General features: G+C 41.8%; 1 protein-coding gene across 1 annotated transcript; it reads left to right on the top strand.

The window, feature by feature from the left end:
* Nucleotides 1-963: 963 nt before the first annotated feature.
* Nucleotides 964-14,364, top strand: znf292a (zinc finger protein 292a). The gene is made up of 8 exons (XM_024266776.2): nucleotides 964-1,272; nucleotides 3,410-3,564; nucleotides 5,209-5,287; nucleotides 5,429-5,564; nucleotides 5,647-5,849; nucleotides 6,359-6,495; nucleotides 6,676-6,817; nucleotides 7,825-14,364. The coding sequence occupies exons 1-8, from the start codon at nucleotides 1,123-1,125 to the stop codon at nucleotides 13,915-13,917; spliced, it is 7,095 nt and encodes a 2,364-aa protein (XP_024122544.1). The 5' UTR covers nucleotides 964-1,122; the 3' UTR covers nucleotides 13,918-14,364.
* Nucleotides 14,365-14,370: the final 6 nt, after the last annotated feature.

Raw genomic sequence — 14,370 nt, 5'->3', positions numbered from 1 at the left:
TTAGGACCACCATAGCTTATCTCCCACTAGCTTACAGCACCCCACAATGACAATCTAAAAGAGAACTGGACATATCATTCCTTCCACCTTGTGTTCCAAATTGGAAATACCTGCTGGTCTCAGAAACCCAAAATCCTTTAGACTTTTATTGGGAAATAAACAGCTATTACTCCGTCATTGTATTTGTCTGAATAACCATTCTTGCTCTTGTACCTCTTTTTAATATGCTTTTGCTAAACTATTAATTCTGTTACGATATATTCTCTTTATAACAAGTTATACACGTTATAAACTGGCCAATCAGATGCATCAGTAAAATCATGTGGTTCCAACTGGCCCCCACCTAAAACATTTGACTGACAACTTTTCCCAAGCCCGCTTCGAGTGGAAGGGGTGTGGCCTTCCAACAAGCTCACTCTTGATTAGCCGAACAGGACCAATCACGGCTTACAAACGTGGTCCGGTTCCAACATGGCGCTGTCCGTATTGCAGAAAAATGGTGGCTTAATTGACTTCATTTTGATGGAACCAGAGGTATTTTCTATGGGTGACGTCAAAGGTGCTTTGTCCATCTCTAAACTGTCAATGCGCCCCCACACACCCAACCTAACATTACTGGTGCTACAAAAATGGCGTCCACTATTGGAGCTATCTAGTTTTGTGCCAGGACATGGAAAAAGAGCTTTTACGTCACACCTACAACATTTTTTTGTCCTTTTTCACAAAGATTTGAATAAAGAAGTTTAAATTTCTTTATTTATCTCCTGGAACATCTGTTGAAAGAAGCTGTTATAGTTCTGAATATTTTAAAATATATACTTTGTGCTCCCATAGTAGCTACCTCCTAATAATTGCTTTATTAAGATGTTTTTACTAAGGAAACACTTCAGCTCCATCCCAGTCGTTGGAAATGCCTGCTTTGGTGTTTTTTCCCCCTTAATCCCTTGCTGGGAAAAACCATTCGTGTTTCCCGATGGGCGAATCCACGGAGCGTGTTGGTCGGAAATCAGGGGTCTGAATGCGGAGCACGATGTGTGCTCTCCCTTCCCCCCCTGCGTGCGCGTGCGTGTGCCCGTCTGGCAGCGTAACATCTGTGCGTACGCGGTCGTGATTGTTGTGAAGATGGCGGAGGGGGAGACAGAGAAGGAATATGATACGCCGAAAGCTATCGAGGAGCTCCGCGAGCGCTTCCAGGCTCTCACCACGGCGTTGAAAGAGAGCACAAAGTCCCCGTTGGAGGCCTCCCTGCTCTTCTGCCAGGACTTTTGCCAGGTTAGTGGCGGGGAGATCCTGCTGCTCATCCCGGGGTAGCCTGCAGCCCCTCTGGCTTCCTGGCCGAGGATGCGCGTCTACGTTGGCTACAACAATGTAGCTAAGGGGGCTAGCAGCCTAGCTAGCTAATTGGCATTTTAGAGATGAGGGGGGAAAAAACTTCACCGGGTGATTTCACCACGTCTCTGCGGGATGTTTGTGCGTGACGTGCACGTTTTTGCAAAGTCTGACTATTTGGGAGACGCAAAGACGCCGGTGAGGTCTCCCAACGGTGCAAGAATTACACGTATTTTCCAGGCCAGAGAGCTAATAGCAGATGATTGTTGCTAGCTGGTATGCTGGGTCCCCCTGCCCTGTGCAGTGGTCATGCTGTGCAAAAAAAAGAAAGAAGAAAAAAATGGATAGCTGCGTTAGCGAAATTTTGCAGGATTGTGCTGATGTGCAGCGAAATTCCCCCGCCTGATAGCAACGGAAACAGTAAAAAGCGTGCAGCTGGATGCTCGTTGACTTTCCACGCTCATAAATATATATAAAAAACGAGGTTACTTTTAGGTTGTTTGAAAGAGCAGATGGACATTTCCTCCCTCTTTAGGATGCTAACTCGGGCCTTTTGCACTAATTATTAAAGCGGATCACATGAGTTATTACGTGATGGGAACCATCGCCCGCGTGAGGCTTGAAACCGGTGCAAAACCATCTGAATGAGAGGAAAGTATGTCAGAGGACTCCATTACATCCTCCAACATCAATTAGCTCGATAGACGACATCCATGCATGTGCAGCACTATTTGGGGGTCGTTCTAACTCGGAAGCATCTCTGCCTTCTATTAACAATGCATTCTTACTCAGGAAAAGTAGTTTTGTAGAATAAAATAGTGCAAAAGTGTTGAATCTGTAGGATTAGTGTCATTTATAACTACATATTTATGGGAACTATATACATTTAATCAGTGTATGTTGATTTAAGAATTTAAAATTGCTTTAAAATAGTCTTAAAGTATTAATATTTACATCTCCCCCAAGAAACTCACATTTTTATTTATTCTTATTGTATATATTTTAAAGATTTACCTTGATGAAAAGTTTTTACCATGTTCTTGTAGCATTTTTCATATGATGGAGGACATATGTTAAGTAAATTCAGCCTAAACTGCATTTCTGAATATTTATTTATGAATCAGGAGCAGTTGAAAAGCTTATTGTTGTGACTTAGAAGATTCTACGGCAAGCCACAAGGCACAACATTCTGAAGTATCCACTTGTAGTCGACTAGATCCATGTACATCCGAGCTGGCTCAAAACAGTACAGCTGGATAGCTACGATACTGTTGTGACAGTATATAGAGAGATGGATAAGGCGCCTGTGATGTCACCCATAGAAAATGCCTTACTTTTGTTTCCAATGAAGTCTATTCAGTCACCATTTTTCCACGATAAGGACGTCACCATGTTGGAACCAGATGACATTAGTAAGCTGTGATTGGTCCAATTAGGTCCTAATCAACGTTTCTATGGCAACCACTCTCTCTAATCAGGACTGAGCTTGTTGGAAGGCCACACCCCTTTTCAGTGAAAGTGAATCTGTAAATCAAATGTTTCAAACGTTTGATTTGGGGTTAAACAGACATTTTTATTGACGCTTCTGACTGGTCAGTTTATAACATAAATAACTTGTGATAAAGAAAATATATTGCGAAAAACAATATACGGTAGATTAAGCAAAAATATGTTAAAAAGAGGTATCAGAGCAAGAATGGTTTTTCTGACAAATAGAAAGACTCAGTAATATCTGCTTATTTCTCAATAAAAGTCTAATTTCAGGAACCAGCTGGTACTTCCTATTTGGAACATGGGGGGGGGGCTATCATTAGGGAGAACATGTAAACAGATGAATGAATGGAATTCACAGGTGAAATTCCGCTCTGCAGAAACTATGTTTTTTGGCTCCAAGCATCATAATCATATTGAAAAGATCAATAGATCAATAGATGGATCATTTTTGACTGAATTGATCTTAAAATATCCCTTAAAAATGTGATTCCTTATATTCACCTATTAGATTGATGTGTGTTTCTCATTCCAGCTTTTCTCCAGAACTTTTTGTCTAACACCACCTGTTTGCCTGTTGCTCCTTTAGGTCCTGGTGGAGCACGCCGGCCGTTGGAAAACGGATGAGGACCCGCTGCCTTTGCTGGAGGTTTACACCGTGGCCATCCTCAGCTTCGCAAAGGCTTCTTCCTGTCTCTCCTCTGCGTGTGAAAATGTGCCACTCCTACTTGAAAAGTTAGCACTGTGAGTAAAAAAAAAAAAAAGAAAGGATGACAGGTGTAGCTGTGAAAACAAGACTTCACTTCCTGTCAGTTTCCCTCTCCTAGTAATATAAGTTAGGACATTTTTATAGTCATTTAGTGTGGATTTTATAGTAAATCAACAAGGGAAAAGGTTGAATTTCAGAAGGATTTATGGCCTCCAAAATGACTAAATTCCAAAATAGAGAGTAAGGGATGTTCTTATTGATATGAGCCCTTCCTAATATGGTCACATCTTTCAAACTAAAAGCATCCAAAGTGTTCTTTCTTTTCGATGAATAGTCGTTTGGCAGACGAGAATCCCACTTGTGCGACCCAAACAAATGACCAGGCTGCCTCTTCACTCACAGTGTGAATGCAGCTGAAATAAAACTCTAGCCCCAATGTATTCTGGGTAAAAAAAAAAGAGTTTGTAGATTTGACTGTGAATAGAGAAAAAGACATAAAATGGGCAGAGTAGTGATGGGATGCAGGTTTCTTATCATGATAACCACATAAAATGACTTAAATAGCCACAGTTTGTTACTTTAAATTTTTTATTATTATTATTATTAATGGTACAGGTTGCTTTTGTGCTTTTATTCCTGGGCTACATCTCCTTAACACTTTCACTTTGTGCAAAAAATGTTATAAACACTTTTGTTGAAATGGAAACAGAATATAACAAAACATTAAAGAACATATAGAGATTAAAATGTTTTTTATGCCAAAAACTGTTACCACAACATTATTTTTTGCTATTACACAGAAAAATGTTTAGTAAAATGATAAAAAAAATAGAAATAAGGATTTCGATTGCCAGCACATCCTGCTGGTTATTGCAAAAAACATAAAATTTAATTTAATTCTTGTTTAAATATCTAACACACTTGATAAAAGACCAGAATAAATTTTTATTAAGATGTAACCACTCATTTTAAGATAATAAATCTTAAGTTTATCCTTGTGTCATCTTGAAAACAATTTGTTTTTGTCAACATTTTTAATTAAACTAGTAAAAAAAAATTAAATAACATTTTTAGGCAGATGTTTTATTTGTGAATGGTTAATGTGAATCTGGAAAGTTTTAATTTGACTCCTAACACAGTACAAACATATTTAACAACAGCAGGACAGAAGTTAGAAATCAAAATGCATTTACGTATATCTTGTTTTTAAGACAAATATATGTTAAAATGTGTTATTCTGGTCTAACTTTAAGAGAATTATGCTGTAAAAATAAGGATAGTTGGACCGTTTTAGCTCTGAAAATATATTTAGGGGAAAAATGTATAATTTGGTAGCTTTCTGGAAAATACACATTTATCTTAATACATACATTTTACAATTACCAGAGCAATATACTAAAATATGAATGTTTATAGCTCATTTTCAGGATTTACTCTGTCCTAAAAGTGCAGAAAACATCAACTGATTCTAAGAAATCTTACCAAGATGAATTCTACATGTTATATTGGCAGAATTTTCAGAGAAAAATATTTTGTGTCCTGTATTTTTTATCCTATATTTGAGGACATTAGACTTGGTGTTTTTCTTAAGTTTTGCACCGATTTCCCTGCATCTTTTTTAGGTTTTGTGATCGTTCTTGACCCAAATCTGCTCTAACAAGCATCTATTTGATTCACAGGAGCTGTGCGGAGCTGCTGCTTCTACTGCCCCAGCATGTCCCCGGTGCCTTATGGGAGGAGTTCCAGTCCTCCATGAAGGTCAGTGTCCCACAAATGGTGATGTGCAGTTTGAGGTACTTTATATAAAACTGGTTTAAGCATGTGTTTATGTAGAAAACTATGTGATTTTGATGTCATAACTGCTTTTGGGGTTTGACCGACAACATTTTCAAACTTCAGGTGGCACACAGCCTTTTGCAAGAAAGTGGGAGCATGCCGCTCCGCCTGCTCACATCTATGGCACAGCAGGATGGTGTTTGGGCCAACGCCACGTTGAGTAGCATCCTGTCCAATCAAACTCCTCAAACTGAACATGGTTAGTGCTTTACAGTTTAGCTTGAGAACACAAATCATTTGAGTTGACCTTAGTTATTGTTTTTTTGCTTTTTGTCCTTTAGTCCATCAGTATCTGGAGTTGGAGGGTCCCACGCTCCTCAACATGCGGATAAAGCATCTCATCAAAGTGGACAGTGTGGAGAAAGCTGCTGTGCTTTCAAAAGTATGCTCGGAATATCCAGGATTTGAAGGACAGGGAAACTTCAAACAGACCTATTTGCTCTGCGCCTGCATGACAAAAAGTCAGGAGCAGCTGATGGAAGAGGTGAGGATCCATTTTTGTTGATTTTCCCTCAAATTGTTCAGTTTTACTACAAAGAACATTCCTTTTTTTAAGTTGCATGGGAAAAAAAGCACAACAGGTATTTGGACTCACCAGTCACGCCCGTTTCACAGAATTTCAGACTCGACCCCTCAGGCTGTAGATAAGGTCCCCGCCTGTTAAAAGCATCAGAAAGAATTCCTGCTGCCACTTTAAAAAAAATCAATTGAGAAATGAGCATTATTAATAGTTTCAGGGTTTTATTTAATTTGTTTTGTTGCTGTAAATCTGTATTTAGGTGTTTATGATCTTCCTAACCATGAATATAATGCTTTTCTTTTTTTAATTATTTGTTACATCAAAAAAATTGACTCTATGAGGAAACACAAAGATGGCTTAAACTAAGATCAAAGGACATTCACAAAATAATGTGTTTTTTGTATTGCTGATTTTACCAATTTTCATACATGTCTTCTCATGTTTTCTTTAATTTCTTGCTTTATTTTTAACAGATTGCGTCAATAGACTGTAAAGATGCTCTGGAAATGATCTGTAACTTGGAGTCAGAGGGTGACGAGAAGGGAGCTCTCTGTTTGTGTACAACTTTTCTCAAGCGGCAGCTCCTCCAAGGGGAAGTTTACTGTGCTTGGTGAGTGGTATAACTCTCTTTTGCATGTACAAATCCTCAGAAAAATCAACAGTGTGCAGATTTAGCTAGATTTTTTTCATGTCAAATACAAAATGAATAAAAAGGGAAATTCATTTGATTCTAGTTCTCAACCTTTTTTTTGTTTCTACCTTAACTGATTCTTTTTGTCGACCTTTACAGGGAACTCACTTTGTTTTGGAGTAAACTTCTCATGCGGCTGGAGTCGTCTGCCGATTCATTCCTCAGTCACAGCAAAGAGATGGCTCTTCTCTGCACCAGTGTCTGTCACGTCCTGTTTCTCATTAAAGTCATCCAAAATGAAGTAAGAATTTTCACAACTACAGTAATATTTGGTAATGAATTTTAAAGGGGCTATATGATGCATAAATCAACTTTTTTAAGCGTTTAATTGTACTATAATGTTTAAAACAACCCCAAAGTAGTATTTTGCTCCATTCAGAAATCTGAGTATTCCCCTAAAACCCTGTTCCCCCCACATGAAGAGCCTGTGCTGCTAGCACTGCTCCCCAGGCTAATACACACTTTCTCCACAGAGCTAGTGGTGATTAGCAAAAGCTTTGGTTTTTGCACTGACTCTGAGAAGAAGAGACAAGTTCGAATGTTGACAAGGTCTAGGTGCTTCAGAGATTGAGGCGTCTTACTTCTTTTTAGGAAAACAAGCTCATGAAAATAACTCATATTTCATTAAAATAATGTTCTTTAGGTAATATATTATCCTATAAATGGAATTTAAAAAAAGCTTGATATAGGCCTTTTATTCTGCTACTCAAAAAAAGAACAACAAGCAGGTTAAAACTTGTCTTAAGGACCCACCCTGATCATCTTCTGATGAATTTTCAAAGTGTTCTCCGGGTTTTTTAAATTGTGATTATAGCGTTTTTAGTTAAAATAAAAAAGGGACATATTTCTGCTAAATAACAGTTGTTTATTAGAAGTTTGCCTCTGAGTTGTGGGGAGGACCTGTGGGGTGGGTCTACCCTGTCCTCTTCCCGATGCTGAGAGCTTGGAAGAGAGAGCTTGTGGCCCACCCACTGTATTTTGTACACCACAAATAAGCTCTTTTTCAAATGGCATTTTTTCCGTTGCTCCTGATTCACAATGATTTGAATAAAGAAATACTCAGAAAGGCCATTTTAAGCTTAATTATTTTAACATATGTCCTCCATCATCAGAAAAATGACACAAGAACATGTTAAAACACATTTTTCATTGAACTGGGTCTTTAATAATGACTTTATGATGATTATGTTTGTACAGAATCAGCTTCAAACCCAAATACTCCAGTGTTTTTATTTGTGTTTCTCATAGGTTGGAGAGGTGGGGCTCCCAGTTTGTGTGGAAATGTGCATTCAAGCTCTAAAAATGACCTCCAGCGATCACAAAGACAGTAAATCTACCATCTGTAAGACAATTTACTGCCTCCTGCCAACTGACCTAGAGGTGAAGCGGGCGTGCCAGCTGACCGAGTTCCTCCTGCAGCCTACTGTTGAGTCGTATTACGCTGTGGAGTCACTGTACAATGAGCCCGACCAGAAGTCCGAGGAAGAGGCGAGCCTACCGGTGCCCAATTCTCTACGGTGCGAGTTACTGCTGGCCTTGAAGACACAGTGGCCTTTTGATCCGGAGTTCTGGGACTGGAAAACGCTGAAGCGCAACTGCTTAGCGTTGATGGGCGAGGAGGCCGCCATTGTTTCATCTATTGACACACTCAATGACACAGATGAACAGGAGGTGGAGAGTGCACTCGGCAAACTCCCCGAGTACAAAGATTTGGAGGACTTCCTGTTGACCACTACAAATGAACTGAATGAAATTACAGATGAAAAGGAGAAAAACAGAGAGGCTAAGAAACTCAGAGAGCAGGGTTTCGTCTCCGCTCGCTTCAGAAACTGGCGGGCCTACATGCAGTATTGTGTTTTATGTGATAAAGAGTTCTTAGGTCACCGAATTGTTCGGCACGCACAGAAACATTTCAAAGATGGGATGTTCCTTTGTCCAATTTGCGCTGATAGTTTCGAGAGTAAGGAGATTTTAGAGCCTCATGTAGCATCACATGTGAAGCAATCATGCAAAGAGAGACTAGCTGCAATGAAAGCTGCGAGGAAGGTGGGGAAACCGCCTCAGTCCCCGAAAAGTCCCTCGAAGATTTCAAAGCTCGCAGTTAAGATGCACATGAGCCCTGGTAGAGGCGAATCCCAAATCCCCGGGCAGTTGGGCCCCCAAGTTAAGATGGAGCCACCCGCGTCCGACTCGCAGATCAGTCAGGACTGTTTCTGTCCGGTAAAAAACTGCTCAAAGGCTTTCAAGTTTTTCCGTAATCTCATGGCTCACGTCAGATCTCACAAGGACGACGAGGAGGCCATGAGGTTTTTAGAAATACAAAAGCAGAAAGTGGTGTGTCAGTACTGCAGGAGGCAGTTTGTGAACGTCCGGCACCTTAATGACCATTTGCAGATGCACTGTGGCAGCAAACCGTATATTTGTATACAGCTGGATTGCAAAGCTAGTTTTAATTCCAATTCTGAACTTCTTATGCATAGGAAAACACACTCTGAGTTCAAGGCCCAGTGCATGTTCCCAAACTGCGGCCAAGTGTTCAGTGAAGCGTATCTGTTGTACGATCATGAGGCTCAGCATTATCTTACCTACACTTGTCAAACCGATAACTGTGGAAAGATTTTCTATTCTCAATCAGAGTTTTTATCCCACCAAGATTATCATAATCTAAATTACGCAGTAGCTGGTCAGGCCTCTGCTGCCCCTCCAGAAGCACAACCACCACCGCCGCCACCTCCAATGACTTTGAGCAAAGAAAACGCAGCTTCTGTTGCTTTTAACCATGAAAAAAATTATTCCGAGGTTTATGTAGGTGACCCATCAAAAGGAAACACGTCACCATGGGGATCGGCGGAGATGGCTAAAGAGGCTGTTTCCATGAAAGTCAAACACTCAATTGAAAACATGCTAAATTCAATGGCAGGTCCTGAAATGAGAGAACCTGACAAATGCTACACTCCACTGACCAATCCCACTCCCACGCCTGCTAATGCAAACCTGCAACCAGACGCCCAACACGTCCATCATAACATCCCCGGGCAGGGTGACATTCCTCAGGTGTATCCTGTTCCCAGTGCAGAAATCCCTGCAGTAAGTTCACGGGAAAACCTACCGAATGAAGGACAAAATGGCGAATTTCCAAATGCGATTCCACCAATCATTTCTCCCAGTCAGATAAAGATGGAAGTTCCATGTTCATTGCAAGGGTACCCCTGCAGCACATCTGCTGCGGTTCCTCCGGGCAGCGAAGAGAACCTGCACTGCTGCCCATCTACTGACTGCTCCAGAGCGTACAGCACAAACAAAAGTTTGTCCCGGCATGTGAAGAAGCAACATCCAGAAATATTTGAAGATTGGAAATTGGCAAAGAAATACAACAAAGTGGCTAAAATTACAGCCAAAAAGGGGAACAGGCCATCAACTCAACCAGGAATACTATGCAACAAACCAGGGGTGCAACAAATGGATTATTCCGCGGAATGCTCGACCCCTCCAACTCAGTGTTATCCTGGATCTATGGAGCCGGTGCCTATTACTCCAATGGTCAATCCCACACTGTACCCATCTTGGGGGTGCCCCAACAATCAGAACGTAATGATGCCGTCAGACATGCCTCAGTCATGGTCCTCACCTCCCATGAACAACTGCTATCCGGATGCCTTTCATATGAACGAGTACCCAACACGCAGCTACCCCCATTGGCAGCCAGACCCTTATCAAACCGCAATGCCTCACCCATCGGACAGAGATCACTCTGTGGCAGTTGTACATGGATCTGCAATTTCGCAAACTCCCTCAGATTCAAGTCTGATGTCCCAGTATGTGTCTAGTTCCTTAATGCTTGACAATGGTGGGCAAATGCACAATGGAGGGCATCAGTATGGACTTATGCAACCTGATGGTACTGGAGAGAATGTAGACGTCAGGAAAAGTGCTGCAAATATGACAGGGCACTTTGATAGTGGAAACAGCATCTCAACCATTGACAGCCTTCCTGAAGGAGGCTACCACACTCCATATGCTCCGAGCGAAAGCTCCTGTCTCACACAGTGCTCCTCAGTCGATATTCCGATTAAATGTCTGAGCCCAGAGGCTCCAGTTCCTCCAAAAGCTCCAAATGAAATTATTAAAACAGAGAACGTGTCAACGCCTGGCTACGACCAGATGGAAAGCTCTGTGGACGGTGTGATGAGTCCACACAGTGCCGTTCACAGCGAGTTCCACGGGGATGATGATTGTCCCAATGCTGACTTTGAAGCTAACCCCTCAGATGAGAAGGGTGGTGACTCTGACGCACAGAGAGGAAAACGCAGCAGGTTGAGCAAGCGTACGAAGTGGCCAGCGATCATTAAGGATGGCAAGGTCATCTGCAGGAGGTGTTTCAGAGAGTTCACAAGCACCAAATCTCTTGGTGGTCATCTGTCTAAGCGCTCTCAGTGCAGACCTTTGGATGAAGTTGACTTGACAGCAGACCTGCCAACATCATTTCTTGATTTCCTCAATGACCCTCATGTTCCAGATGCAAACGGAGCAATGTACAACATGCCAAATGGGGATTTCTTGCAGGAATCTTGTGGCTTGACTACTTTGACTTCATCTCTGATGTTGAAACAGGAGCCCCAGAGTACGAACATAATGGACCAACCCAGTTCCGTCTCTGTCTCTCAAGAAAACCAGCAGGAGAACACAACGGAGATGGTTAACCCACCCCTTGTTGGACCTTATCAGGAGGATAACCTTGTGGAAATGTCTCATGCTTTCCAAAAGATGGACCTAATTGAAGCTGCGCAAGAGAAGATGCGAAACGCGATGTTGTCACAGAAGAGTGTTAAGAAGAACGAGCCAGCTTCTGAAAAAGAAAAAAGCAAAACACCCAATAAAAAGGAGGAAAAACTCACTGAAAAGTTGCCCAAACCTTTTAAATGTGACCAGGCAGACTGTGATTTCTCATTCATGACAAAAGAGGCTTTATTCAAACACTTGAGCAAAATGCACGACTATTCTAGCGAAATGATAGAAGAGTTGAAGAGAACCCCATCAAAGCTGTCTCCATATCCCTGTCAGATATGTGCCAAAACGTTCACAAGAACAACTGGGCTGAGAATCCACTACGAAAAAGTCCACAGGTTGTCCAAAGCGGAAATGCAAAAATTGAAGATAAACGCTCGCAATAGACGTGCTTTCCGACTGAATAAGGACGAAACCACCAGTAACTGTTCCAACAGTGAACCCAACAGCAGTGTTGCAGCTAATTCTAAACCTGCAATGCCCTTGATAAAGCAAGAGCCACTTGATGTTGCAATTGCACCTCAACCAGAAGAAACAAAGCCTTCAAATATTCCTGAAATCACTTTGAGAGATGAAATAAAGAAGACCTCCACCCCTGAGGTTTTAACTGTCACACGATTGCCATCGCCTCAGAGTTATTTGACTGAAAAGGCTACCGTGGAGAAGTTAGCCGAAAAAACCCCTAAGAAACCTAAACCAGAGCTAAAGAAAAGACCAGACACTAAAGTGATTTCCAGTTTGAAAGAAAAACTCAGTCCGGCTGGTAAATCCAAGGCGCAGCAAGAAAAATCTAGTTTGTCACAGAGTAAAGCAAAAGAACCAAATTCCTCAAACGAATCAGCATTATCATCCCCAGAAAGACCCAGCAGCTCTAAAAGCACACCAACCAAGGAGAAGAAAGAGAAAGTTCCCAAGAAGACGAGCCTCAAAATGAGCGACACAGACAATGCCTACAGTCCGTACAGACCATACCGCTGTGTACATGAAGGATGCACCGCAGCGTTCACAATTCAGCACAACTTGATTCTCCACTACAGAGCCATGCATCAGGCGTCGCTGCCTCCAAACGAAGTTGACTCAGACGCTGAAAACACGAGCGTGAACAATGTGCCGGAAAGCATCGAACCAACAATAGTAAAGGAGAATGAAGTCAGGTGCCAGGTGAAAAACTGCTCCAGAGTGTTCATGGGAATCACACGGTTAGTGCAGCATTACCTCTTACTCCACAAGTTCACTCGTGACAAAGCCACTTCTATGATGGCTAGCATGACCATAGGGACTTTTAACTGTGACCGCACAGAGTGCGCCCTCCCATTTGACTCCGTGGACAATTATATCGAGCACATCAAGAACTACCACAAGGAAATCGCCATTTCCGAGAGCGGCTCAGTTGACCCGACCTTCCGGTGCGAGTATGATGAGTGTGACCGTGTGTACACTACAAAATCCAATCTCCTTCGGCATCTCATCAAGAAACACAACTACGTTTATGATCCCAAAGCGACCGATGGAAGGAGGACTAAATCCATCGGGCTCTTTCCCGGGATGAACAACGGGAAAGAGAATGTAGAAAACAAATTAAAAGCCAAAAAGAAAAACACTAAAAAGAAAGACTGTAAGCCCGCTGAACACTGGACAAGTTTCGGCAAGCCAACGTTAAAATCACACGAAGAGGCGTCAGCCATGTGCACTAAGAAGTCTTCTCTGCAATACCCGTGCATGATTGTTGGCTGCGACGCTGTAGAGCGGGCAGAGAGAAGTATTTTTAAGCATTACACCACTCATGGCCTCACTGAGAAATACATTGAAGACCAGAGGAGTCAGTTCATCTTCTGCAAAAAGTACTCGCGCTCCAGATTCAAAGAAGCTGAGAAATCAGAAGCCGTGTCGGCCTCGTCCTCTGAGGAGACGGAGCCAGACGACGGCGGAAAGCAAAGTGAGCAGAAAACTGAGGAGCCGATGGCAGACAAAGTAGACCAAGAGGACACTAAGTTGTTCAACGATGATTGCGCAGAATCGCACGCTTCCACTGTCACAGACGTAGGAGTTAAAAGAGGGCGTCCAAGGAAACCCGCACATCCCACACCAGCTTGTCCACAGAGAATACAGACCCTCAGAAACCGCTCGACTGTTAACAATTCAAGGGAGAACTCAAATCCTGGTACCCCTGCTGATCAAGAGCAACGTGATGACGGGGCCACGCCAGGGCCTTTTAAGCCTTTGGGGCTTGAGGATTCTTTCCTTAAGTTCTTGGAAACCTCAGAGACGACAAACTCTCCTAAACGGAAGTCAAACGAGAAGCCTAGCTGTGAGGTGCCGTGTAAACGGCAGCAAACTCACAGAGCGAAATCCTCAGCGAAAAGTAAAACCACAGACGAGATCAGGGGCATCGAGAATCCCATCGATTTCAGAAACCCCTTGCATCTAAAATCCGCTAACAATGTCAAAATAGTCATAGATAAAACCTTGTCAGATGGTGCTGATCTTTTGCTCAAGCAGCTACAACATATGAAGCCGATGGTTATAGTAAAAAGGTGGCTTTACAGCACATCGTAGCCCCACGTTTGATTTCCGACTCAACCTTACTCAGGATTTGAGAAGCTATGCTGCAGAATGGTTTGTTTCATGATGCATCCGAATTTCCAACTGTTAGCATTAACGGTCACAATAACAAACGAAATTGCCTATTTTGTACGTCATAAAAAATGATCTCGTATGATTTTAATTATGTATGTTAGCTATAATAACCAGGTAATCTATAGGGCATAGATTTTAGAAACATGTTTGTATTTATGCTTAGTACTGAAAATGTTTTTTTTTCTTTTTGCTAAATGGAGACTTTTAAAAGAAAACTATGTTTTTATATATCCCTATGGGATTTCAAGTTCTGTTTGTATTTATTTCATCCTTTTTCAACACTAGTAGACTTATCTGTAATATTTACATGTCTTCCACAAAGTGTTCAATAAAATGTTACTGGTTCTTTTGTAAAATACTGAGAAAATGTCC

This window comes from Oryzias melastigma, linkage group LG22 (assembly GCF_002922805.2).
Source record: "Oryzias melastigma strain HK-1 linkage group LG22, ASM292280v2, whole genome shotgun sequence".
Lineage (NCBI taxonomy): Eukaryota > Metazoa > Chordata > Actinopteri > Beloniformes > Adrianichthyidae > Oryzias > Oryzias melastigma.
This window is presented reverse-complemented; position numbering and strand designations above follow the sequence as displayed.

Coding starts and splice junctions, on each gene's coding strand:
- znf292a (XM_024266776.2), top strand. CDS start 1,123: ATGGCGGAGGGGGAGACAGAGAAGGAATATGATACGCCGAAAGCTATC. Junction 5,850..6,358: donor AGGAGCAGCTGATGGAAGAG/GTGAGGATCCAT, acceptor TATTTTTAACAG/ATTGCGTCAATAGACTGTAA. Junction 6,818..7,824: donor TTAAAGTCATCCAAAATGAA/GTAAGAATTTTC, acceptor TGTTTCTCATAG/GTTGGAGAGGTGGGGCTCCC.